General features: G+C 36.3%; 1 protein-coding gene across 3 annotated transcripts in view; it reads left to right on the top strand.

Moving 5' to 3' along the window:
* COL21A1 (collagen type XXI alpha 1 chain) overlaps window positions 1-25,014 on the top strand; it is a 174,043-nt gene that overhangs the window by 128,426 nt on the left and 20,603 nt on the right. For all 3 annotated transcript variants that reach the window (XM_040473805.1, XM_040473804.1, XM_040473803.1), the window contains 2 exons: window positions 5,909-5,962; window positions 24,436-24,480. In XM_040473805.1, the coding sequence (XP_040329739.1) occupies window positions 5,909-5,962; window positions 24,436-24,480 (99 nt within the window). The remainder of the gene's footprint in view (window positions 1-5,908; window positions 5,963-24,435; window positions 24,481-25,014) is intronic.

Here is a 25,014-nt window from a genome sequence, read left to right as displayed (position 1 = left end):
ATGTGGACCTACAGTAATAGGGGTGTAAAAGTTTGAGCAGCTTACTAGGCTTCTTAATTCTAGAGCATCTCCTTTTTATGTATAGTGAAGTTAGCTTTTTATTTAATTATTCTTAATTATTTATCAGAGTGGGGGACAGGGGCAGAGGGAGAGAGAGAATCTTTTTTAATGGTTATTTTGAGAGAGAGCGTGAGTGAGGGGCAGAGAGAGAGGGGAACAGAGGATCTGAAGCAGGCTTTGCACTGTCAGCAGCAAGCCTGATGTGGGGCTCGAACTCATAAACCATGGCATCATGACCTGAGCCGAAGTTGGATGCTCAAGAGACTGAGCCACCTAGGTGCCCCTTGATGTTTATTTAATCAATGGAATTAATTATTGGGATAGGTTAAGTATGCCTTCGGTTGGGAAGGTGGAGAAATGAGAAGTATAATGTGTGCATTTAATTATAATGTGGCACATTTAAGAGTACATGTCCAGCAAGTAGTTAAATACTGATAACTGTCTCATTTGCAGAGGGGAAGGAATGGGAGAGTGAACAGAATTGGAAGGGACTATCTTAGGTTGTGGGAAAGAGACCCTTTCACTATAAAAAAAAAAAAAAAAAAAGGAAGGAAGGAAAGAAGGAAGAAATGAAGGATGGAAGAAGGAGGGGGAGGAAGAAAAGAAGAAGAAGAAAAAAAGAATGGGTGGATGTAAATTCAGGACAGTTTGTTGGTTTGGTGGCAAGATGTCTAACTTCTCTTTCCTCTAAGGAAGTGTAAATTATCACCTGTTGAGAGGCAGGGAAAAGGGAATTTCTGTTGATTAAAGAACTTTTAGCTCTCTGGAGAATGTGGTACAGAAGAGATTAAGAAAATATAGAAGCTGCTTTGAAGTGTAGTTGAAGCTGGAAGTTATCATCTGGTCAACAGTGGTACTATATTTCCCCTCCCATTGCTATACTTAGAAGCCCAAGAGTGGGTCTGAGGAGGCTTTCCGTTTGATTAACTCAATATTGAGGTTTGCATAAGCAAGTGCTGTGCTTGAACAGTGAGGCAAAGGGATAAGAATCTCAGTTAGCAATTGAAATACTGAAAAATGGCGTCGAAACTGGATCTGGAGAGAAGTGAACACAGGACAGGACACATGATAACAGACACAATTTATGGATACTTCCTACATGCCTGGCTCTTTTCCCAGCATTGTATATGCATTCTCCCATTAAACTCAAAAGTCGTTGAACTACAAGTGGAAAAAAGAAATTATCCTCTTAGAGATGAGGCAACTAAAGAATGAGGAGATTAATAATGTGTCCTAGATCATGTAGCCATAATTTAATAACCACTAAAAATGTCTTTCACCAAATTGTTGAAAATCATGTTATAGCCAAATAATCTTTCTCCAATATAGGAAATGATGATGGAACTATGACCTCTACTATTTTTGTGGTATTTTAGCTAGATTAAAATATTGACCATCTTTTTAAAAATACTCATGTTTTCTAAATGATAATGCTAAGCCATAGCAGTACAAATATGAAAATACCATATTATTTGAAAAAAGTGAAGCCTAAAACAAATCATAAGGTGAAGGATTGTTGAAACCCCAACTTTTTGATGACAATGAAATAGCAAACTTTCATGAATCTTCCCTTCTGTGTCTTGAGATGTGCAAGGTACTTTCACAAAACCTCTTAATTTGTTTTCTTAATAAAAGAATCTTGGGAGTTGGGAGTATTAATGCCACTTAGACATTATGGTCAGATTAATACAGATTAATTAATTTATGCAGAAGTGCGGTCATTTACATGGCAGGGCTAGAATTCCAAGCCTAGTTTGTGTGATTCCCCTCTATGCATGATGGGTCCCAAACTTCTTGTCTATTTATTTGGTAACCCGGGAGAAGCTTCCCTAGTCTTATATCTTCAGTATATCCTTTGGTATGGTAGAGATTTGTTTACAAACTAAGAATAAACCATGAATTAAGATCAAAGTCAAAGTATTTAATAACAAAGTAAGGAACTTCCTCAAAATTAAATTATATTTTAGTGGTCACACACCTGATTTTGAGGGTTGCTATGACCACAAACTAAATTATTCTCCATTCTTTTAATTTTTTTTTTTTTTTTGTGGGTAAGTACCAGTGACCACAACATGAAAGGAAATACACATACAATGCAAGTTTTACGTATCTGTTTTTGGTTAAATTTCCTTCTTAAAAATAGCTGCTTTTTGTGGAATAAATCGTCGTTGACATTAGCTGTAGAAATTGGATTTAGGGATAATGTTTAGCATAGCATCTTTTCAGTTATTTTATATCAAATAAGAAGTTAATAATAGAATGCAAAATGATAGATTAGAGCTAGGGGCATTTGTTTTCCACCAGCCAAACAAATTAGCATGTGTCAGGTTCTCCAGGTCATGAAAGCAATCAGATGATCAGGTTACGTCACAATACTGCACTTCACAGGTTAGTTGTGTACTGCATTTAATTATTTTATGGAGAATGGCTCCAAAGAAATCATCCTTCATCTCCCAATGAAACATTATTCAGAGAATCAAGAGCATACTTCTAGGTAAAGATTATTTGTCATTGTCTTATGATAACCAAACTCCGTAATTTCACAACAGCGAGTGCTATAGTGCTGTGAATAAATGTTTCTCCCCATTTCCTTTATCCTTTTGGAATCAAGTATTTAAGAATAAATAGCCAAGTCCTTCTTCCTTCATATGCTCTTTAGTTGTTTGTAAAGAAGGGGACATAAAGCTTTACATGTAGTCATGCATTTCATTCAGCACAATTCTAAATATTGTAGGTGATAAAACACTCGTGTAGATAAACGTTCCTTGCCTTCAAAGAATGTACAACTCAGGAAAACAACACTTCCATAAACAAGATAACTGTTGAACAGCATAGCCATCATAAAACTCAGTGCCAAGTGTAAAACTGTACAGTGTCATTATAGTTCACACAGAGAGGTGTTGGTAAGCAAAACCAAGGATGTATAGTCTCTTGAGATGTGGGCTAGAGCAGTGGTCCCAGTGGCCACCGCCCAGCACTTTCTGGGAACTTGTTGGAAATGCCAATTCCTGACATCTACCCCACACCTATTGGATCAGAAACTCTGGGGTGAAGTCCACAATTTTCAGTCTAACAAATTCTCCAGGAGATTCTGTTGCAGCTAGTATGAAAATCACCGCTGTAGATAATAAAATAGTGATATTCTATTACTATTTATTATCTAGTGATAGATAATAAAATAGTGATATTTTGTTCATATGATGATGTATCATTATGTTTAAGAAGTAGGAATAGAAAGAAAATAAATCCTCAAATAATTTGGGGACTTAATTATTGATAATCCTTGATGATGATTAGTAAGCTTTTAAAAAACCCTCTGCTAATTAGAATAAAAAAATAAGATGAAGTCTTCAGAGTAGTAAAAGGAGATAGTTTTTTGTCAGCTAAAGTAGTCATGTAATTCCAGATTACTTGTTTCTCCTATTTGACAACTGCCCTCCTCCCTTTATATACAGAAGATCTAAACTACAGATTTGCTTAGCAAGTCACATATGAAGTACCTGGAGGTATGGGAAGGTAAGTGGCCTAACGATTTAAAGATACACCTTGTCCCTCACATCATCAGAGTCACCTGGGTGTGTTAAAACCGACTGCTGGGCTCCACCATCCAGAGCTGCTGATTTGTTAGGTCTGAAATGTTGTGTTTTGAAGTTCTCACATGAAGTGAGGCTGAGCTGGCTGATGTGGGGGGATGAATCGTCCTGTTCATCTTAATGTTGAGTTTAGATGTAGTCATTGTAGGATTTCTCTGTTTTATTAAGTCCTGACAAATCCCGTTTCTTTAATTTTTCAGACTTGGTAACCTATAGCTTTTAAACTTAGTGGATCCTACATATATCCTTGTTTCTCTGATATTTTCATTAGCTTTTCTGTAGAACCATCAGGCCAGCAGCACTCCCCCTCCCAATGTGGTTAATTTACAGGAAACATCATTCTTTGCTCCCTCTGTCATCACTTGTCAGCTGGTGTTTGTAAATAAAATTGGAACAGATGAAATATTTGGCTTTCGCTGATATTTCACTGGGCCTATGAAATGCAAGAATTCATAAAAGTGGGAGAACACTGGTTACATAAAGTGAGACGGTTGAGTTTTTTTTCTAAGTGCTGATTATGTTAGCCAGGTTCTTCGTTTTGTGGTTCGTTTTTTACAGTTTTGGGAAATTCATTAGAATCTGAAACTCTGGAAAACAATGTTGGCATATGCATCGGTACGTGTATTCTGAGACTCTTTACCCTTAGATCTGTTTCCACTCAGGCATTTGAAGCATTTACAAGAAAAATGCTTTTGTTTTACTTTCTTGCTCTCATGTAGAATGAAATGTTTTTTCTGGTATGAAGGAAAGTGTGGCATAATTGCAGAGAACTTTGCTTGTTATGATGCAACATTTGGCTGAACAGAAAACAAAATATGGCTCCTAATGACTGTTAGGTTTCAGAAAGCCTAAATGTTTAAGGGTGTGTCTGTCTGTGTCTGTGTGTGTATTTTAGGAGGCTTCTCCCCCACTACCCCTTATTTGTGTCCCGGCAGTTTAATAGCTGTATTGATCTGTAAATGTTACATATGTTATGAATAAATTCAGCTAATATTTATAAGCAGAGTGTCAGATACTTTTGTATACACTGGCATTTTGGGAAAAAGTTTGAGGATGCTAAAAGGTGGATGTAAAATAAGATGCTTAAATAATTTGAACATACTAATTTAAAGGCATAAAACTGAAAACTAGGATAGTTTTTATAGCTACCTAAAAATAAGCATTTTAAACATATAAAATGTTTATTTTAAATAGGTAGATACTATGGGGCGCCTGGGTGGCTCAGTTGGTTAAGTGTCTGACTTCAGCCCAGGTCATGATCTCATAGTTTGTGGGTTCGAGCCCCGCGTCTGGCTCTGTGCTGACAGCTCAGAGCCTGGAGCCTGCTTCAGATTCTGTATCTCCCTCTGTCTCTGCCCGTCTGCCACTCATGCTCTGTGTCTCTCAAAGATAAATAAACATTAAACTAGTTTTTTTTTTTTTAAATAGGTAGATACTAAATGAAAGTGCCAAATAATTTCAAGTAATAGCCTATAAATCCATTTAATGAAAGCTTTATTTGTTTTTAAAATGCAACTGTTGCTTGCAAGGTCAAATTAGAATGATCAATTCTTATAGATCCAAAAGAAAATTCCAATTCATTGGGTCCAGTACAACAGAATGATCATTTTTAAAGTAAAAAGGAAGATAAAAATATGAAAGGATTCATTTCACCCTCTTGGTCTTTTTCTAGATTGTCTATATTTTGGTAATTTGTTCTTCTATTGAAATCCTATCATTGTTTCGCCAAATTACAACAAAAATCTCCTTGGAATTTCTATTGAAATTGTACTAAATTTTGATTAATTTGGAGACATCTGACATCCTTGTGCTATGAAGACTTTATAGCTTCAAAACTATGAAAGATTTTCTATCCATAAGGAGGATATGTATCTCCTTTTATTTAGGCTTTTTACCTAATTTGTTAATAGAGATCTATAATTATACATAAAAAATCTTGTATTCTTGTTAGAATTTTTCTTAGTCAAAGTTTTGTTTGCTATTTTATTTATTTAACTTATTTTTTAATTGAAGTACAGCTGACACACAGTGTTATAGACAGTTTCAGGTATACAACATAATGATTCAACAATTCTGTATATTATGCTGTACTCACTGTAAGTACAGTTGCTGTCTGTCACCATGCAGCATTATTAATAATCTGGAAGTAATTTTTATGTTTGTATCTAATGTGCTTTAATACTCACTTATATATATTTGTTTTATAAGCATGCCTGAAAATAGAATTCTCTATTTTCTTTTTTTATCTTTAAAAGGGAGAAGTGGGACCTCCGGGTGCTCCAGGTCAGGATGGATCACGGGGAGAGCCTGTGAGTATCTTCTTAATTGTGTTCCAAAAGATGAGGTTCGTTTCCTGTCGTGAAATCCTCTAAGTGCTCCTGTCAGATGCCCTGTTCTTGTTCAGTAACTTTCAGTCTGAGATGTCGTAATGTCTCTTTATGGAACACTGTAAAAGAGTGAACTATTTAGTCCTTTTTGCAAAACAGGAAGAATGTTGCCAGCAGACAGTTCCCTTGCAGTATGAATTATGATCACGAGTACTCGCGCCTGTGCAAACAAATGGCTAATACGAACAACAGGGTCTGTTGCTGACCCTTTAGTCAGTGTCACCTTGTCACTGGTTTGCTGTTTCGTAGTCTGCTTTCTGGGATCATGTGTTCAATAAGAATTAGGGTAAGAGGGGCGCCTGGGTGGCTCAGTCGGTTGGGCGTCCGACTTCAGCTCAGGTCACAATCTCACCGTTTGTGAGTTCGAGCCCCGCATCGGGCTCTGGGCTGATGGCTCAGAGCCTGGAGCCTGCTTCCGATTCTGTGTCTCCCTCTCTCTCTGCCCCTCCTCCATTCATGCTCTGTCTCTCTCTGTCTCAAAAATAGACATTAAAAAAAAATTAAAAAAAAAAGAATTGGGGTAAGAAACATGATGGAGAAACTACGGATTCTGAATCCTCAATATATGTGTCGTTAGCAAGTGCGCCAGGGGACTCAATTTCACTTACAGTCTCCCCCGCCTTTTATTCCTATAACTCCTGGCCGACATTGGCCAACATTTAAAGATCAGCAGGTCTCATTTTATTCGTCAAAGTTACTTATTGTTAGGGAATTTGCAGTTTGTTTTGGGGATAACTAGATTAAGAAATTAAAAAATCACCAAGATATATTGCAGTTTATCACAGCATGTTCACGTGAGCCCTCAGAGTCTAAATACTGGACAGAAGAGGGAGAGAGGAATCATTAAAGCCTCTTACATGGACAGACTGAACTCCTCTTAGGATGGCGCAATCAGATATTGATTAACTTCTCATCTTGTGTATTATAATGCATTAGCGCAAGTTCTCTACACAGCTACTGCCTTCAAGGAACTTATAATCTAGTAAAAAAAAAAAATGATGCAAATCCTTGCCAACCTGCGGCAATTTTTAGTAAATGCCAAGTAGGGATTTAACATGGAATCTGAAGGCCAGGGTTTAAAGATAGTTTCTGCCACACTCCAGCTGTGCAAGCTTGGCTAAATCCGTTTGCCTCTTTGAAAACTTTTCTCCTTATCTGTGAAGTGTGCATACTTAACCATACCTACTTTGCTGTGTTGTTGGGAGGTTTACATAGGAAACATGAAAAAAAAATGTGAGAACATTGCACAAATGCATGGAGTTATCTCAAGTGCAGAAGCAGTATGGAAAGGGAATCTTGTATCATGAGAAATATTTACCAAGGATTTGGGGCTAGATTTTATCTTGAAAGGGTGACTGGGAAAGAAAGGAAGACAAGAGGGAGAAAGAATATTAGTAAAGGCACACAGGCTGGGATGGTTAAGTGTGTGCCCAAGAAATGATGAAATGATTTTTTTTTTTTTTTTTTTTTTTTTTACTGTTTATTGAGAGAAAAGAAGAGAGAGAAAGAGAATCCCCAGCAGGCTCCACAATGTTAGCGCAGAGCCTGATGCAGGACTCAATCTCAGGAACCATGTGATAAGTGACCTGAGTGGAAACCAAGAGTGGATGCTTAACCGACTGAACCACCCAGTGCCCCATGATGAATTGATCTTAATGAGGTCCTGAGGCTGCACTGATAGGTCCTTACTGGGCGGTAGGAAGTGAAGTTGGGAAGTTGGATAGAATCATAATATGGAGATCCTCAACTCCAATTTGGGAGAGAAGTAATTCGGGAAGTAAACTTTTTTCACATGCCATGGAAGTGACATGAGACAACAAGAGTAATGTGATATAAAATAGTGCTTTAGAGGCAACTATGAGCTCCTGATAGATTCAGGATGGATTGAAAAGAGAAGAGACTAGAATCAAGACGTCAATTTGCTAACTATTTTGACAGACTGGGCATGGGCAAAATAAGGCCTCAGGGTGTGAATTGGAATGGAATGTGAGCACCGGATGTCTGACTCATAATTTTTATTATTAAGGAAGAATTCTAGGAGTTGGTAACTGGATATGAGAGTGGGTATGTTTATTTGTTCTTATTTCAAACAATATAAAGTGTGTGTGTGTGTATGTATGCACGTGTGTGAGCACATGTGCATGCATGTACATGAACAGGGGCAGGCCAAGGGAAGACAGACAGGTGAGAGAGAGAAAGTTCAAATGGAAGAGGAGAAGGAAATAAGAGACAACTGAAATGAAAAACAGGTTATCATTGGAGTCGAGTGTGTTTTAAGTCTTTGAGTCAGTTATTTGGAATTGTGACTCTTCCCCCAGAAACAATGTTAGAAAGGGTAGACTGACCAAGTGTAAATGTGAGCAATTATGCAGTGTGAGTGGCATATATTTACTTTAAAAATAATACTGTTGGGATCCTGTTAATTAAGCCAGAGAGGATAAATAGGAAATCAGGGGCCCTCAGGGGCTCTTTTCCTCTCCCAAGGATGCCTGTTCCTTACAGCAGCCAGAAGCAGATGCCCATCTGTGTTTTCTTGTGCCCTGCCTGCTCCCACTTTGTTCAAGATTTACCTTCATCTAGAACTTTTGCACTTTTCCATCCCAGGCAACATGGCCCTTTGGATTTAAACCTTTTCTTTCTTTGCTCCCTTCCTGTTTTCACTGCGTTCCCAGAATGTATACGGCATTGGTTTTAGTGAGAGAAACACTGGGACTGCCCATGGAGCCGTACAGACTCGCAGGGGAGGTAGACAGTAAAGGGATAAAGAAACAAAAGCTAATTACAAAGTTCCAAGGCAATCAAGGTGCTGGGGCAGGGAATCATGGTAGTGGGACGGTGGAAGTATCTGGAATGTAATGTCTTCTAAACCAGCGACATAGAAGACTGGGAGTTACCAAGTGTAACTCTTTGGACTCTCTCCAGTTCTGTCCCACCAGATCAGGGAAGGCAAGAACGGTCCCTACCCTCCTCTCCCTCTCTTTCTCTTTCCTGCAAACCTCTGGAGAAGAAGCCAGGATTCCCAGGCCAGAAGACATATTCTCATAGGAAAGCAACTAATAGATTAAGCATCTAAAATTGGCCCACGCTGGGGCGCCTGGGTGGCGCAGTCGGTTAAGCGTCCGACTTCAGCCAGGTCACGATCTCGCGGTCCGGGAGTTCGAGCCCCGCGTCAGGCTCTGGGCTGATGGCTCAGAGCCTGGAGCCTGTTTCCGATTCTGTGTCTCCCTCTCTCTCTGCCCCTCCCCCGTTCATGCTCTGTCTCTCTCTGTCCCAAAAATAAATAAACGTTGAAAAAAAAAATTTAAAATTGGCCCACGTTATCTGGATAGAATTCTTGTGATGTGTATTATTTTACAATAAAGAATGTAATTACAAATTATTCCCTTCCTTTGGCCATTAATGAAAACTTTGAAAACTTGGTTGTTAGAAGTAACATCCTGGGAAGATTGATCTTTACCATTTGTGGAAAAGCTTTGAAAACAGGAGAAAATGAAAATTTTTATATTTGGTAATGCAAACAAATGAATATTCTTCCATTGCATGTGGATGTGGGTTGTAAGTATTTATGATGAATGATTTAGCCCCGCTAAAAAGGACATGTTCACTTTGTTTTATAATGTGGCAGCCAAAAATTAATGGAGCTTAAATTGGAAGGGCAGAAGCTCTTAGAAAAATGCTTTAAAGCTAATTAAACACAGCTTGTAGCGGCCAGATCATGGTTCATCCCTGTAAGCAGATTGATAAATATGAACCCTAATTCCTGGAATTCAAATTGAGGACAAAGGCTATATTTCATTGGGAAAAGATTATATTGTCTAAAGTATAATTACATTCAAATGCCCATACTTTGAATTTTAAAGTCTAGTATAGGCCAATTCTAATGGTGATTTAGTCCCAAAGGTGATTTACTTTCTAAGTGCCAAATTATACGTACTTAACTTCAACCCAGGTGACCAGATACTCAGTTCTAACACTTGGTGGACATATTATAATTGGTTTCTACCACGGAATGCTCCGTTTAAGGATTATAGTCTGATCATTCATTGTGCCAGACATTATACTATTCCAGGAGAACGTGAAGATTAATTTGTGAGGTCCCTGCCCTCAAACAGTCACACGAGCCAGTAGATAGTTTAGTAGAAATGTTAAGGAGGTAGGCACATGGGGTCTTGCAAAGTTGAAGAAGATGTGTGTAACACTACATGAGTTTGGGATCATCACTTGGCCCAAATCATTCTTCTTTTCTTTTTAATAATAGCATTATTGAGGTATAATTCACATACTATACAATTCACTTGTTTAAAGCACGTAGAGATACATTCCTAAACAAGCTAGTCTCTTGGCCAAATCCTGGAAGGTAAATAGGAGTTGTCTAGTTGTTTGGCCTGGCAAGGCAGGAACCTGTAGCATATTCCACAGTGTCAAAGTAAAAGAAATCATGATACTTTACGAAAAGCTGACAGTAGTTCAGGCTGCTTAGGATACATGAAAAGGATGGGATATAAATAGAAGATGAGGCTGTGGGGGTGGGTAGCAGCCAAATCCAAAAGGGCCCCATATGTCTGTGCTGTTCGCCCTTAAATCTGACAGCAGTGGGACCTTTTCAAAGGTTTTGAGTAGGCAAGTGAGTTGATCAGAGTTAGAAAGTTTAAAAATTTTTTAATGTTTATTTTTGAGAAAGAGAGAGAGAGTGTGAGTGAGAGAGAGGTAGACACAGAATCTGAGGCAGGCTCCAGGCTCTGAGCTGTCAGCACAGAGCCCTTTGCAGGGCTTGAACTCGCGAACTATGAGATCATGACCTGAGCCAAAGTCAGACGCTGAACCAGCTGAGCCAGCCAGGTGCCCCAAATTCAGAAAGTTTTAGAGAGGTGATTCCGACAGCAGAAAAGAGAATAGATAAAGGTGAGCTGAGGTAGAGGACAGAGCCTTGCAGCTGTCTAGCTGGGCTGTGCCCCAGTACAACTAGGGCATGAACATTGAGAGTGGGAGGGAGTAAGGTGGGACTGGTTTGAAATGAACTGAAAGGTGGACCAGCAGGGTTCGAGGATCAATTGCATGTGTTACTTAATGATGAAAAAGGATGACTCTCAAAGTTCTACTGCATGGATGATAGCACAGGGAGACCAAGTAATAAGTAGGAAAGAGAGCAGGGAGAATAAGTTTGTACTGGGGGAGATGATCATACGATATTTTCACATGGGACTTGCTGGATAATAACAAAGACATTTAAATAGGTGTCCTGTGCTTTGGGTAATGAGAAAAGAATAGACATGTACAAATGGAGGCTAATACAATTCCAATAAGACTTAGTGGGTCAGATTCAAGGAAATTATAGGCAGATTTTGTGAATAACTAGGGTGTACTAGGTTGAAAATGCCCCCCCCCAAGATAATCAGACCCTCTAATGCCTGAAACCGGTAAATGTTATCTTACTTGAATGAAGGGCCTTTGCAGATGTGATTAAACTAGGATATGGTGATGGAGAAACAATCCTGGATTGTCTGAGGGGTAGCTGATAAAAGTTCAAAGGTGCTGAGAGCAGAATTAAAGTCTCTCAGAGGCAGAGGTGAGAACGTGGTGGCTGAGATGGGAGTGATACAGCTACAAGTCAAGGAATGCTGACAGCTACCAGAAGTTGGAAGAGATGAAGAATGGATTCTCCCCTAGAGCTTCTGGGGGGAACACAACCCTGTTAAGCTCTGGACTTCAGACTTCTGGCCTCCAGGAGTGTGAGAGAATAAAATTTTTTTGTTTCAAATGACCAAGTTTGTGGTGACTTTTTTTTTTACAGCAGCCACAGGGCAGTAGTACACGGGGGCTTGTTATCAAATCATTTGTGGAATGGACCCGTGTCAAAAGGCATGGGAGCACATACTGATACCTATCACACACTTAGTAGTAGCACATGTATCGATTAAAACCATTTGGGATTAAAGCACATAGGTAAACAAGTTTCAGTGATAGTTTGGTTAAAAGCAAGGCTCCCCAGCCACAGATATCTTCTGGTTTAGAAATTTTGCTAAACTGTCAAGTGTTTTTTAAACCTTAATGCATGAACTTCTCATTTTTCTATTTTTGTGTCATTCGATTTGGTAACTTTTGGCCCATAGGTCTTGCACGGTTGGAACAGTTTAAATGTCTGATACTTAATATGTTATATATATAAACTGTGCAAAATGTATATGGATTTAAACATAGTTTAAAAAATTGATACTATATGAATGTGTATGTATAAAAAATAATCTGCACGGTAAACATACAGTTTAATCCTGTTTTGGTTATTTGGCTTATTTTTTCCCCAGGTTGGTTTTTGATGTCTGTTATGTTCCATTTATTTATCTGTATTTTATTTTCTCCCCTGAGCCTGCCATTGTTTTTGTAATACATTATAAAAAAAATTGAGGTCTGGATTGTGAGTGGCTTACAGTGTTTCCTTTCTGTTCTGTTTTTAAAATATGTTAAGCTTGTCAGATGACATTTTCATTTTTGTGCCGAGGAATAGAGAACAATCAGATTGCTTCAAGGAATCCTCATGTGTTTTCACAAATCACTCCGATTTTATCTTGGGCAGTTAAGTGGATGGGATGACAGGGCACCGACACACCAAATTCAATTAGTTGAAAAACAAAAACTGGAAACATCCATATTTGACCAAATGAACTTTTAGGGCAAATCATCATGTTGACCAGCTACTTTCCCATGGCCCATTGTTGCTGGCCAAATTATCTGTGGTGTCAACATTTCCACTGCTTTTTTGTCATAGCTGTTCTTGTCCTGCTGCTCAATCCTGATGACGTGCTGTATTTAGGGTAACATTTTTCCTCAGACGGTCTGAGGCGTTTGCTCGCTACTTCTCTCCTGATCAGCCAGCCCCTTGTGGCTCATGGCGAAGATGTGTAAGCAGGGCCTGGACTCCACTCTTTGAGCCAAGATCCCTGGAGCTCCATGAGGATGAAAGGATGGCACTTTTTCTGGAGCTATGGAGGTGAGCACACGTTTCTAAAATAAGCATGTGTTAAGCCCTTTTTATTCTGGAAATGTTTGCTGTATCATTTTTCTAGGAATGAAGATGTGGTGTTCCCTGTACTATATATTTGAGGACATTGGCTCATAGAGGTTTCTGTTTCCTTTCCTCATGTCTTTCGAAAATTTCTAAACCCCCATGTTGTGCTTGTGTGTATGGTGTAATGTTAGCTGCTGAACTGGTCCAAGTCATCATGTACTTAAGAGACGAGTAGGTGTTTTGTTTAATTGCCTTTTCTCTGGTGTGGTGATTTGACTTGTCATTTTTCTGCTTATAAGCCAAAGACATCCATAAACTTCTTGGGAGAAAGTTAATGTCAAAAGGCTATGGTGGTTTCCCATGTGGAATAATTCACTTTATTATATTAGCAATGTGGAGGTATCCTTATTTACCTACTTGACTGTATTTTTTAATTTATATTGAGAAGGAAGAAATTATTAGGAAGAGAAAAACCCAAGTTTTGTTTTTGTTCCTATTTGATTGGCATTTGAGTAACGAGCTTTTTAAAATATTCTGTAGAGATTTGTAACATCTTTTTCCCACTCTTCTTTCAGGCACCAGGAAGGACACATCCTTGTTATGTGTTGAATGAAACAAGCTTAACCCGATGTTTCCTGAGAATTTCACATGGCATTTCTTAGTTTCAAGGCAGCTGGCATTTAACAACTTAGAATATTCGAAAAATTGAATTGTATTTATTATTGTAATAATCCCCTGCTGATTCCAGGGTGGGTTATGTTTTAAAACCTGATTGAGAGTAAACCCTTAGAATGAATTTTGAAGTTGGTTTTATCTAAATTAAATAATGTATAAGTCTGATTTATCTGCAGGAGTGATTAACTTTGTTCGGTGATATCTGCAATTTTTTGGTTTCCCAAAATAAGGCCTTTGGCTTTGTAGTGACTATGAAAATATTGTATCTGTTTCTTTAAACATAAAAAACAAATGGCCCATTATCTGTATAAATTAGTTAATAAAATCCCACTAGATTTAACAAAGGATTCACTTAATTCTTTCCATTATAAATGATTCCACTGTCAGAGTAAACCAGACCACCATCAAACAACTTTAATAAAGTGACTTTATGGACTTTAAATTTGGGGGCTCTGTGTTTATGGTACTGATCATTTTTCTGTTGTTCTGAAGAAATCTTTTAAATATGTTCATTGTAAAATTATTGATCAGCATTAAAATGGATTTATTTCAGTCTTTCTCTTGTTTATTTGTTTTCTTATAATTCAAAAAGTCTTTATCGATTTCTGAAATGACAAGAGCGTTGAATGTAATTGAACCTAGGAAATGACGTGTGATTAGTTCTTAGAATGGTTAACATATAATATGGGTAAATAGAATCTTCATGTTGCTTACATAGGCTCACTTCTCACTGACATGGGGATTGATTACATCCACCTCTGGAGAATGGGTGACAGGAAGCTTACATCACCATATGTACAGGATATTTAGTCTAGGTTTCAAAGCTTTCAAGACTTTGACTTTAAAATTATGTTCTTTAGTCATACAGGGGCTGGGGTTGTTTTGTATACTTTTAATCTTGTTATAAGGTATCATACGATACTTTTGAATTAGTCCAAATACATTCTCCATTTTCAAAGCATGAAACTACAGAATTAACAGTGTTGTTTAAGACAAGGCATATTTATTTTAATACTGGATTCATGATCCATATTAGTGGCTATTTTAGCAGATGAAATGAGAATGTTTTCCGTTCGTTCTATTTTCACAAGTGTGGAAACTAATACATTGTTGATGTGATGTGGAGTGCACACTTTGGTAACTAGATTATTTCATTCTAAACAGCTCTTGTTTTTATATTTTAAGAAATATTTTCAAAATGCTTGAGTGTGGTTACCACATTGAGCACTAGACAAATGTTTGATGTCCCTGAGAACATCAGAAAATAATTTATATTCTCAGTATGTTAGGGTGTGTAAAATACATATGGGGAATATCTGAGAAAGAACACTTAAAAATACTTGTTTATACCAATGTGCATTTTTATTTTTGATGATGAGGTAAGCTCCTAATAAGTAATTGATGGCCAATAGTTCTAGGTACTTAGATGGTTTATAAAAATGATTTCTATAATTTTGAATACTGAGGTGTTCTATTGTTTGAAATGTATGCTTAGTTAAGTCATAACTGCTCTGCTGTTTTAATTTTGGTTCCTTAAAAATGTGTGGCTTTGAAATGCTTTTGGCATAGATAGATAATTCAGGGGTTGTAGGGGAAAAACCCAAGGTATGTTTTAACAAAAGAGTGTATGAATCATGAGTAGACTAGTATTTATGAATATATTATAGAAGTCATGTACTACCCTAATGGTTCAATCCAATGTAAATTATCAAATAATATTGGAATATTAATTTCTTTTAATAGTTTTATTAGAACATAGGGACTAGGATTTTTCAGTGAAGATCTCTTGCGGGTGAAGTATAAAGACTGATTTGATAAACTAATACTAAAATCAGGGCTAAAGAGTTTTATGATCTATCAGTTTTAAAAACAATGAATAATTTCTTTGTTGTGATAGAATTTTCTTTCTGCTGGCTACATGAAAAGAGTGCACTTAACTGATCGATTTAGGTGGAATATGGAGAACTTCTGAACAATGGATTTTAAGAATGAAATGACTAATCACACACCATTAGAGAACTTTAGAATTGTTGCAGATTCTTTTTTTTTTTTTTAATTTTTAGTGTTTATTTTTGAGACAGAGAGACAGAGCACAAGTGGGGGAGGGGCAGAGAGAGAGAGAATAAGAGAGAATCTTAAGCAGGCTTCAGGCTCTGAGCTGTCAGCACAGAACCTGATGGTGGGGCTCAAACTCATGCGCCGTGATATCATGACCTGAGCCAGAGTCAGACACTTAACCAACTGAGCCACCTAGTTGCCCTGAATTGTTGCGTATTCTTATTGAGATGTGGAGTCAGAGTGTTAATAATTGCTAGCAATCACAGAATGTACAATACTGTATCCGGTGGCTTTAGATGGAACAATTGTTCTCCAGTTAGGAGAAATAGAAAATTGACTCAATAAACATATTGTACAAAGGTTTATATGAAAAGCCTGTGGTAGGTTAAGACTCTTAAATGCCATTAAAGGCAAATGAAGTTAATCATGAAAGGCTGAGTATTAAGAATTTTGATGAAGGGTTAAAAATTGGTGGGGAAATGATCTATAGTTGTTTTTGACCAGAGAGACATAACATGGATTATAAGAAAATTTAATTGGTAGGTAATCATAAATAAAAAACTCTTTGATGACTATTCTAGCTTAACACCCCAATGCAAATAACGTTCAAGAGTCTTTTTTTTTTTTTTTCAGTACACGTAGAGCAGTGTTTCTCCAGCTCTGATCCAGAGTACCTTAACCAGAATCTCCAGAGATGGTTATTAAAATTCCATTTCTTGGCCCATTCCAGTCCTAATGTATTAGAATTAGGAACTGAAACCAAGGAAACTGCATTTTTAATGGCTATCTTATGTGTGTCTGATAAAAAAAAAAAACAACAAAAAACTAGTGATATTAAAGGCTATGATACAGGTTAATCAAAATAGAGAAATATGAAGGTAGTAGAAAGACAAAGTTACCTATTCCAGGAGAAAAATTAATTTTAGTGACATTAGTAAATGAAAATGAAATTGTTATCTTATTATCTACCTCATTTTTTAAGGTTCTATGTGCTTTAATATCTTTCTCTGACTAAATAAATTTCAATATTGCCATGAATAATAATATGAAAGTATATTTCCAAATGGATTCAGTATTCTTGGTGTATTTAAAATCATTTATAACTTTTTGACAAAACTTCAGAAGCAAATCTGTCTTGGAAAATAGAGATAAATCTACATGCAACTGAATAAGACTAAAGTTATTTATATGAAGATAGATAAATCCTCACAAAGATAGGAATTTGGTCACTTAAATTTATTTTGTTATAACTTGAATGAAACTTTTGGGTTATTAGTTATCCTAGATATTTGCTTTGAAGATGTTTATAGTCTTTAAAAAAACAATTTTTAGACCTGATGTGTTACCATTTATTATTTAGAAAAGTTCTGTTACTTCTGTTACAGAGAAATGGAAGAAATGGTGAGGAAGAAATGCCAAATTCCTGTATTTTTTTTTCAAGGAAATTGCTTCTTAAACACAGTATTTATTATTCTTCCCTAGATGGGAAGACTGAGGCCTTTGTCTAACAGTATGTCTTTAGCAATGTGTGAAAAGTTATCTGTGAGAATAGCCTACCAAGGTGTGAAAACTAAGCTAACATGTTACCCTCTCAGGTCACAGCAGTGAGTCAGTCTCTGAGGTTGCACTGTACTTCTTGTTATTTTAGTTTTTTTTTTTTTTTAATTATTTATATTGAGAGGGAGAGAGACAGAGTACATGGGGTAGGGGTAGAGAGAGAGAGGAGAAAGAACCTCAAGAAGGCTCTATGCTGTCAAGACAGAGCCCAATGTGGGGCTGGGTCCTAAGCTGAAATCAAGAGTCAGATACCCAAATGACTCAACCACCCAGGCACCCCTATGGGTGTGTGTGTGTGTGCGTGTGTGTGTGTGTGTGTGTGTGTGTGTGTGTGTTTAGCCCAATAGCCACAACCATTAGAATCTTTACTTTTTTATTTTGAAAAATAAATATTTAGCAGTCGTTTATTGAATGAGTTAAATGTGAGGGGAAATATATTTTTTTTCTGAGAAAGTTTTGAAATGTAAAACTGTGGGCAAACTTTTATTATTGTACATTTAAAAAAATGTTAGTATGAGCGGGAGGAGGGGCAGAGAGAGGAGAGCGAGAATCCCAAGCAGGCTCTGAGCTGTCTGTGCAGAGCCCAATGTGGGGCTCAATCTCACTAATCATGAGATCATGACCTGAGCTGAAGTCAAGAGTTGGATGCTTAACTGACTGAGCCACCTAGATGCCTCTATTTATTGTACATTTTATTTTATTTATATTTATGTATTATTCATTTTTATATACCTTAACTTCTCTGAAATAGGCAAAAAAATATAGAAGTTGTGTTGTAAATTTCAAAATCTGCCTTCATTTACCCAAATCCCATCCCCATGCCCAGAGATAATGATCGTTATTCATTTATTAAGATTCTTTCCAAACTTGTGTATACAAATGCATAAACAGAACACATACACATTTTTAAGATAAAAAGTCATGTCTGTTGAAATTTTATTTCACTTCACAGTATTATAAATGTTTTGTCATATCTGGATATTAGAGAATATAAAGTCTATCTTGTTTATAGCATGGATGATGTATTTCATCTAACTTCTCCTATTGATGTTATATATATTCCCATATACTATGCAATATTTTGGGGAAGGATGCATTCCTGTAAGTGGAATCGCTACTTCTAAATATAGCTTATGCCTTTGTTACTGATTTTAAGCAGAAATGTCTAGTGTTTCACCAAGTATGATGTTTGCATTCGGTTTCCAATGGATTGAGGTTTAGGTTTACCAAGTTCTAGTCTTAGGTTCTTAAGAATTTTTAGTAATGCGTGATAAATTGTGTAAAATTCACTTTCAGTACTTTTTAGATAATTTTTGTATTGTTCTTCCTTTAAACTATTAATAACTTACGTGAATGTATCATATGGGTATAGTTCTTAATGTTGAACATTCATTCCATCCTGAAACAAGCCCTGTTAATTCTCTGCTTTTCTAATGCGCTGCTATATTTGACTTACTAACATTATAGTAAATCCATTTGCATTTGTATTAAATTAGATGAGCTTGGAGGTTTCTTTTTTAGGTATTATTCTTGACTGGATTTGTTATTAGGGTATGGTGGCCTCATAATTTGAACTTCAATGATCTCCATCTTCAGTACCCTGGAGACATTTAAATAAATTAGAAACTATCTGGTCCTTGGTTTTAGGTAATATTTCTGTGGTAGGCAAAATAATAACTCTCTTCCTCCCCCTGAGAGATATCTGCATCCTAGTTTCCAGGACATTTACCTCACATTGTAAAGGGACTTTGCAGTTGTGATTTAAGTTCATTGACCTTGAGATGGAGATATTATCCTGGATTATCTGAGTAGTCTCAGTCTAATCCCAAATAATTAGAAGTGGAAGAAGATGGTTGAGAAACAGGTCAAAAAGATTCAACTCCAGAAGGACTTGACCAGCCAGTTGCTGCTGTCGAAGATGGAGGAAGGGGACCATGATCCAAGGATTGTGGTAACTTCTAGAAGCTGGGAATGGTCTTTAGTTTATAGTTAGCAAGAAAACAGAACACTTTGTTTGTTTCCCCCATCCCCCTGAACTACAGGGAATTGAATTGTGACAGTAACCTGACTGAGCAGGAAATGATTTTTTTTACTACAGATTCCAGAAAGGAGTGCAGCCTTGACAAATCCTTGAATTTAGCCCAGTGAGACCCATGCATTACTTATGGCCTACAGAACCTTAAGAGAATATGTTGATGTTCTTTTAAGCCACTAAATGTGTGTAATTTGTCATGAGTCCATAGAAAACATAATTTCCTTTAAGTTTTTTCCTTTCAGTGAATGCTTTTTAGTGTACTATCTCCTTTTTCAATAGGAAAATAGGGACATACATTTTATAAGCAGAGCAAAATTCACAGTGGGCTGAGTTGCACAATAAGTATGATTTGGTGTAACAATATATGCATGTTTAAAAAATAGGTTATAAATAAAAGATACATGGACAACTAATTAGATGTAATTTTCATATAATTGGTTTTTATTTTATTAAGGTTAAAAATTCATTTGTTTTCATCATCAAACTAGTTTCACCTTTGATGTTAAAAATTTTTTTTGGTGACTTCTATCATATGAAAAATTTTAAAGAGTAATTCAATTTCTCTAAAAAGTGTATAAATTCTAAGCAACTGAGTTGACTGTAAAGGTCTTTGAAAAATTCATTTTCTTTTTTTTCCTTACTGAGAAATTCATCACATTTTGAGTTATATGGTGAAGCTCCATGTACCAAAACATATGGTCTATATTTTTTAGGTTCTCAGGGGATCATAAATTCTAAAGCAGGAAAAAGTTTTGGAACTACTTTCAAATGGAATTGAATGTGTCTATATGTATACATTCATTTTAACTCACTAATATATTTCACGTGCATGATATCACTTGCTAATAATGTAAAGGGACAGGTTATTTTTCTGGATTCCTGGGTTCAGGGTGGTTATGTAACCTTCCCATGATGTGGATAGTGCAGAGACCGTCCCTGAGTCTCTGAAACCTGTCCACCTTCTCTTCTGAGTTTTTAGGTATGTTAATTTGTTAAACATTTGTCTCTTTTTTGTGTTGTCCCTCAAAATGATACTTGTACAATAACAAAGTTGTTTAGAATATCTTTTTGGCCTTTAAAAAATGTAGAGGGGTGCCCAGATGGCTCAGTCAGTTGAGCGTCCATCGGCTCAGGTCATGATCTCCAGGTCATGGGATCGAGCCCTAAGTTAGGCTCTATACTCAGCATGGAACCTGCTTAGGATTCTTTCCTCTCTTCCTCTTCTCATTCTCTGCTTGCTTGAGTGTGCGCGCGCTCTCTCTCTCTCTCTCTCTCTCTCTCTCTCTCTGCGTATCAAAATAAATATACTGTTTAAAAAAACATAGAAATACTTTTAGATGTCAAAGAAAAAATGCCTGTAACATTAAGCAACTTTGTACGGGGCTCCCAGATCACTTTTTCCTTCTGATAATATCCCTGTTAACTTTTTATGTCAAACTGGTGACGTTTTCTGTTGTATATAAACATGAGTATCCCAGAAATATTTACCAAAGCATTTTTCTGTTGAAATGACTTATCTTTGGATACTTTGGGTCCAGTCCCATGTGGGTCCTGATCTGTAGGCTAGGGAAGAATAAATTCATCCAATGTTACTCAGATTACTTTTTTCCCCTTGATGATTAAAGGCAGTTGTAAAACTGTGTTAAAGTATTCAGGGACATAGTAAAGCTGGTGATTTCCTTATTATGGGTTTATTGCAAGTATTTATATATTGGTTTCTTTTAGGTTTGGCAGCTATGTTTGTGAGTTACTTGTCTTTAGACTTCTCTTACCACAGAATAATCTTTCGTACATCATTCATAGTGGTCTGTCAGTTAGTGTGGAATTTTATAAAAGGATTGAAAACCATGAGGATCAGCTGAAAATCTATTTGAAACTTTCAGTTATTTTTTTTTCTGAAACAATTGTGATGAACTACATATAAATGTTTAAAAAGCAAAAGTCCTAAAGTTAGCTAAACAGGAAAAGGCGCAGTTAATGGATGAGGGGCAATCCCATCTTGGCACCCCCAAGGGGAAGCCTTAGATTGCTGGAATCAATCATGGGTATACTGGGAGATTTTGGAAACAAAGGTAGAGAAAGGTGGAAAGACAAAAAAACAAAACAAAACAAAAACCCAACAACACAACAAACAAACAAAACATCCTGCATTGGAGAAGGAGGACAAAGTTTGAGACATGGGAGAGAATTGACTTCATCTATTTCACAACTTTCAAAGGTCAGGGAGGAGCTGTGAAAAGACAGTCATGAAGATGTATTCATTAATGTGCAGCATTGAGCTGAGCACTTGTGAGAGTTAATATAATGTACCAACTCTGTGATGCAGATCCCATTACTTTCATCATATAAAAAATGGGGATACTAAGATTCCACAGTTTAAATAACAGGCCTGGAGTCCATCAGCCACCGGCTAATGGGCTGGCTGACTTCATTGTCAAAACTTGTAACTGCTTCCACTATGCTTTTTACTAATAATCATAATAATCATTGTGATTTTTTGTAGCTAATAAGAACAATACTTTCAACATAGGTGCTTTTTCTTCATGAATCTTTAGGAACAAACACATCACTTCTTGATGTAATAGAAAACATAACATGCTTCTAATATATTGATAATTGTATATTAAATATCTCTACCACTCTACAAATTTTGAAAAATACCATTAATGGGGGTGCCTGGATGGCTCAGTGGATTAGGCGTCTGACTCTTGATTTCAGCTCAGGTCATGATCTCACAGTTTGTGAGTTCCAGCCCTGCACTGGGCACTGTGCTGACAGCTCTGAGCCTTCTTGGGATTCTCTGTCTCCCTCTTTGTCTGCCCCTCCCCTGCTCATGTGTGCATGCATGCACACTCTCTAAATAAATAAAAACTTCTGAAAAACACCATTAACAGGTTAGATTTGTTTTTACTACACTGAAAATATTGCATTACTTACAGGCAGCTTGGATCCAAGATGCTCTGATTTCAGGGGTAAGGTAAATGCATTCATGGGACGTGAGAAAGTATCAAGTGATGTTTTATCTTTTCCAAATAATGTATCATGGACACATTTCTTCTTTGTAAAGTAGTCTTTAGGAAATAAGGGCCAAACTTTTTATTCTAAAATATGTATTTCAACTCTTAATTACTTTTTTGTTATACATCAATGGTTTAACGGTTACAGAGAAGCTTTTAGAACATTTTTTTAATGTCTACATTTTTTCACCACAACATTATGCAGGATTTTCCAGTTGACTTTCTGCTCTTGCTCAAACCCAAACTGAAATCACAGAAGGGGAGAAATATGCCCCTTTACTCTTACCAAATAAAATGCTTGTTTCTGTCCTTATTTACACATTATCACAGTTGCCTGAATCCAGAACCACACAGGCCAAAAGTGAAATATAAAATAGTTTGCTTGGAAAACATTTATTGTATGAAGTAATTGTTACTAAATACTTTGGATCAGCAAACTGCTAAATTTCAAGTGGTTTTTAATAATATTTCTGCTAGCGTAAAATTGGCAAAATTTAGTGAATTTCAATAAGTGGAAGCCCAGGAAAATAAAATATAGGAGAATTTTATTAACTAATATAGCTCTGATTGGTTTCAGTTCTGGTTAGTCTGTCAACAGTCTTTATTCTAGGCATGCTCATGGTATTATGTTAGTTTTGCCAAGAATTGCTTTCATAAATCAGATTTACATTTTCTTTTTTAATATTATGTAGTTTTACATATTTTTGGTTGATATTTGTAAAATAAGAGTTCTTGGCATAGTTGGGCATAAAATACATGACTTCATATCTCTGAAATATATTTTAGTGTTTTACTAACATGTTAAGCAGATAATAGGAAAAAGAATTGTTTTTTTCAGATCTGGAATCCCCTCCAGAATACCCTCAATATCTGATATGCTGAAATAACATTTGAGGCTCTATTCAAATATACATTGACCAGTATTGTGCTAATAAAATCAAGATGTGAAAATCAAGTAAATGGCCGATTCTCCTTGGAATAGAAGATAACTTGATTTCATTGACAGTGGCCTCTCCACCACCTGCCTTGCTTTTCTGAGGAGTACTGCTGTTCTTCGAAAGCCCTGATGATGCAGAGGGCTTTCAAAGAAATACCGATGGGGCCCAATTTCCTGGTCTTTCAAGTTCCTTTTCCTGTCCAAGTCTGTCTACATAGATATATACATACAAATGTTACTTATTTCAACTGCAGTGTCATCAAGGAAGGAGCTAAGAGAAATGAATAAAAATGAAAATTGATTAGTACCATCACTGTTTGCTTTGGGTGGTGAAAGATTATTTTGGTAAATTCATTGACTGTAGAATTGCTTTCCCGTTAACGAATGTGCTGTTATTTTCAAATGTATACAATGAGCATTAATATTCTCTGAAACTTGCTAGAACTTGTACATGTGGATTGTACATGTGAAAGAGCTCTCTGTATTTCTTTCTCAAATGTGATCTGCATATTCTTCATGATTGTGTCAGTAAGGAAATCGTTAGGACAAAGATTGACGTATTTCATACAAGAAATTAGGTTCCTGGGTGTTTCAAGGCTCAATTTGGAAGATATTGGTTAGTCTTGTTAGTTTTTAATTATGGTTGTGAGACAGTGGGCGCCTTTGGAACTGTTGTACTGAATCTGAACTCCTATGATGTGATGGTTTTTCTTGCATTATTCATTTTAAATAGTATAGGAATATGTTCAAATGAAATCTCCTTCTTATTTTATCACTTATATTGGTCTCAAAGAAAAATCAAGTTAATTAATACCCTCATAAGCTTCTCTTTCTGAAAGCCTTTATTTAAAACTTTAAATATCAGTGGATGTTCATATAATAATGAATTTCATAAATATTCTCTTTTCCAAATTGGATTATTATCAGTAGCAGTGTTATAGTGTAAGTGGATGATACAGGTTTGAAATTATGCATTATTTACCAGTTAAAAATCTGATTAGGACTTATTCTTCTTTAATGATACAGTCTCTCTCTCAATCAGTCAATCTCTCTTTCTCTCTCTCTATATATAGTTTTGTTTTTTAATTAAGATTCTACTTTATTACTTTTTAGGGACTACCAGGATTTCCTGGAAATCAAGGATTAATGGGACAAAAGGTGAGTATTAATGAAAGTTGAAAGATTTGGGCCTAGATCTGTTTATTAAAAGTGCAAAGTGTTGATACCTTCACATAGAATGCATTTTACCACATTAGTGGCAATAGTTAATTGTTTAAATATGATATAATTTCAGAAAGTATTGTCCTTATAATTAGTTTTTGTTTTGTTCTATATGGATAATATTAATTTGGATTTATACATATGCTTTCTGTTTTACTTGGTTACTTTTCTATCTTGTGCTCTTAGACCAGCCTTTTGGGATAATTTTCCTGTTTTCTGAACTATTTCTTTAGCATTTCTTTGAGTACAGATATCTTGGTAAAAAACTTTCAGATTTATCTAATTCTAAATATGTTTATTTTACTCTTGCTTTTGAGAGATAATTTTGTAGGGTATACAACTCAGAGTTGATGATTATCTTCACTTAACGTGTTGAGGATTTTCTTCCATTGTCTCCTGACTGCCATTATTAACTATGAAACATCTTTTCTCATTCTAAGTATTGTTCTTTTGTAAGTGATCTGTCCCTTT

This window comes from Herpailurus yagouaroundi, unplaced genomic scaffold (assembly GCF_014898765.1).
Source record: "Herpailurus yagouaroundi ecotype Mexico unplaced genomic scaffold, PumYag 139, whole genome shotgun sequence".
In the NCBI taxonomy this organism is placed as follows: Eukaryota; Metazoa; Chordata; class Mammalia; order Carnivora; family Felidae; genus Herpailurus; species Herpailurus yagouaroundi.
This window is presented reverse-complemented; position numbering and strand designations above follow the sequence as displayed.